Source organism: Anomaloglossus baeobatrachus, chromosome 7, assembly GCF_048569485.1.
Source record: "Anomaloglossus baeobatrachus isolate aAnoBae1 chromosome 7, aAnoBae1.hap1, whole genome shotgun sequence".
Classification (NCBI taxonomy): Eukaryota; Metazoa; Chordata; class Amphibia; order Anura; family Aromobatidae; genus Anomaloglossus; species Anomaloglossus baeobatrachus.
Genome location: NC_134359.1, coordinates 44980716 through 44983215, shown reverse-complemented (window position 1 = coordinate 44983215; position 2500 = coordinate 44980716). Strand labels below are relative to the sequence as shown.

General features: G+C 45.8%; 1 protein-coding gene across 1 annotated transcript in view; it reads right to left on the bottom strand.

Moving 5' to 3' along the window:
- Positions 1–799: 799 nt before the first annotated feature.
- The window catches only part of TBR1 (T-box brain transcription factor 1), a 10439-nt gene continuing 8738 nt past the window's right edge, over positions 800–2500 (bottom strand). The window contains exon 6 of the mRNA XM_075318834.1: positions 800–2104. Coding sequence (XP_075174949.1) covers positions 1270–2104 — 835 coding nt within the window. The 3' untranslated portion in view covers positions 800–1269. The remainder of the gene's footprint in view (positions 2105–2500) is intronic.

The window sequence follows — 2500 nt, the reverse complement described above, 5'->3', positions numbered from 1 at the left end:
TTTTGCGTTTGGCACAATAAATCAAATATAAATATTGTAGTATGAAAAGAGTGGGAAGAAGGGGAGAGAAAAATATGACACGAAGATGTGCAAGTTCCATATATAACTGTGGAATACAATACTTCGGTGATCTCCACTATGTAAACATTATTCTTTGCGAGTGGTCAATACACCAGGATTGATGCAGAAGACGCATACATACATACACATACATAAAGAAATTGATACATTATTTAGTTAATTAATGCATTAATTAATCATGAGATAAATTTTGCTGGTGACTTTACAAAGTTAACAAAAAAAGTCATATCAGGGGATTATTGACAGTTTGTCCCTACCATGAATATTTGCCAGGGGAAGGAAGCGCCATATGATTAAACGTTGGGAGCAGACAACATCTCCAAGACTTGCTACAAAAGAAGCCTGCCATAAGAAGACAGCTGAGGGGACTGCTAGGTCCTGTTCCTCCAAGATAGAAGAAGCCGCCATTAAAATGCATTCCTTGGTGCTGACTCAAACACTGTCCATGGTGGTGATCCAACCATTGTCCATGGTAGAGACCTAACCACTGTGCATGGTGCTGACCCAACCACTGTCAATGGTGGTGACCCAACCACTGTCCATGATGGAGACCTAACCACTGTGCATGGTGGTGACCCAACCACTGTCCATGGTGGAGACCTAACCACTGTGCATGGTGGTGACCCAACCACTGTCCATGGTGATGACTCAACCACTATCCGTGGTGCTGGCCCAACCACTGTCCATGGTGGTGACCCAACCACTGTCCGTGGTGCTGACCCAACCACTGTCCGTGGTGCTGACCCAACCACTGTCCATGGTGGTGACCCAACCACTGTCCTTGATGTTGCCAGAACCACTGTCCATGATGCTGAACCAACCACTGTTCTTGGTGCTGGACCCCCTTCTACTCATGGTGCTGAACCCAATAATGTCCATAGTGTGGAACCCCTTAGGAATATATGAGTCAAGGTAGATGTCTAAATCTTGGAGAGGTAAAACCAAAATTGGATTAAACAGGTTGTCAGTGCTGTGATTTGAGAGAGTTTTAAGATCTGTTCCCAACTTGGCAGAAAAGCTTAATTCATTGGTGGTCTTCAACACCATCTAGAACTTCTTGATATGTGCAGGTTGATATTGTTGCTGTTGTTTTCCTTCAGTAGATATAGGTGAAGCTCTAAAGACCACTGTAAAGGGCTTGATCATGAACTATACTCAAGGTTGGGCTGACTGTATGCAGTGGCTTCTTTAGGTGTGGGTATAGAAGCCATAATAACCGAGGTCTTTGGCACAGTTCTTTTCACAGTCTCTAGAGGGCAGAACTTCACTTTTCAGAGGTGAGGAGCTACCAGACACAGCTGGGTCGGACGGAGAAAGTCGTCTTCTCTTTGTCTGTTCATAAATTCCCGAGTCAGAGGAGTCCATAGATTTTATTGATGGAGGTGTTTCGATCCAGCTGGAGTCAGATAGGTCTTTGGGTTTGGTATCCTCTCCCAGGGGAGACCTATCTGCAGCCAATGTGTCGCTTTCTTCTGTACCAGATAGGTAGGGATTTGAAGACCCTACTCTGGCTCCCGGAGCCCAGCAAGATAACACAGATCCGGTTTTGGTGCAGTATTGAGGTGGGCTCCGCGCTCCCCAACCTGTGGGGTCACTGTAATAACCCAAAGGGCGCCCCGCGCAGGCGGCTGTGGGCAGAGGAAGAGCCTTCACTCCGGCCGCAGCGTAAGACAGTAAAGTGGCCGCGTTACCGGCAAAGTCTGTGGCAGTATCGTAGGCGGAGGCGGCGGAGAAGTCCAGCCTGTTATTAGCCGGAGTCACAAACCAGCGCTGCGGGGACGGGGCCCCGGGGTCCTCGCCCTGCTGCGGGGAAAGGAGACCATTGGTGTGAGGAACGCTGCGATCTGTGCCCGGCCCCGGCACCGACCCCGGGGGGTGGAAGCGGGACTTGGCATAGTTACTGACGAACTGGTCCTGGAGAAAGGAGGTCGCCATCGAGTATCGGGCACCGGGGACGATCTGAGATCGAGGGGAGTCGTTGGGGGATGGGGTTAAGCGATCCAGATCACAACCGGTGTAGATCCTGTGAGATGAAGACATAGAATGATCGATCGGATACACAAAATAGATAAGAAATACTGTCCAGAAAAAAAACCCAAAGATTATACCATATAATATCCCAGCAGGAACGAATCCTACCTCTGAAGAAGCCAAAGATCCTCTACTGAAGATCCTCTGTCCTCCATATTATAATTATTACTGAAATAATAATAAGTATTATTATTACTATAATTATTATTCCTCTATTAGGGCAGTGCACAGTATTACTGTTATTATTACTGTTTATAGTATTATTATTATTATTATTAATATTATTATTACTACTATTATTATTTCTCTATTAGGGCAGTGCACAGTATTGTTGTTACTATTATTATTTTTTTTATTTTTCACTTCTATTATTGCACTGCACACAGTG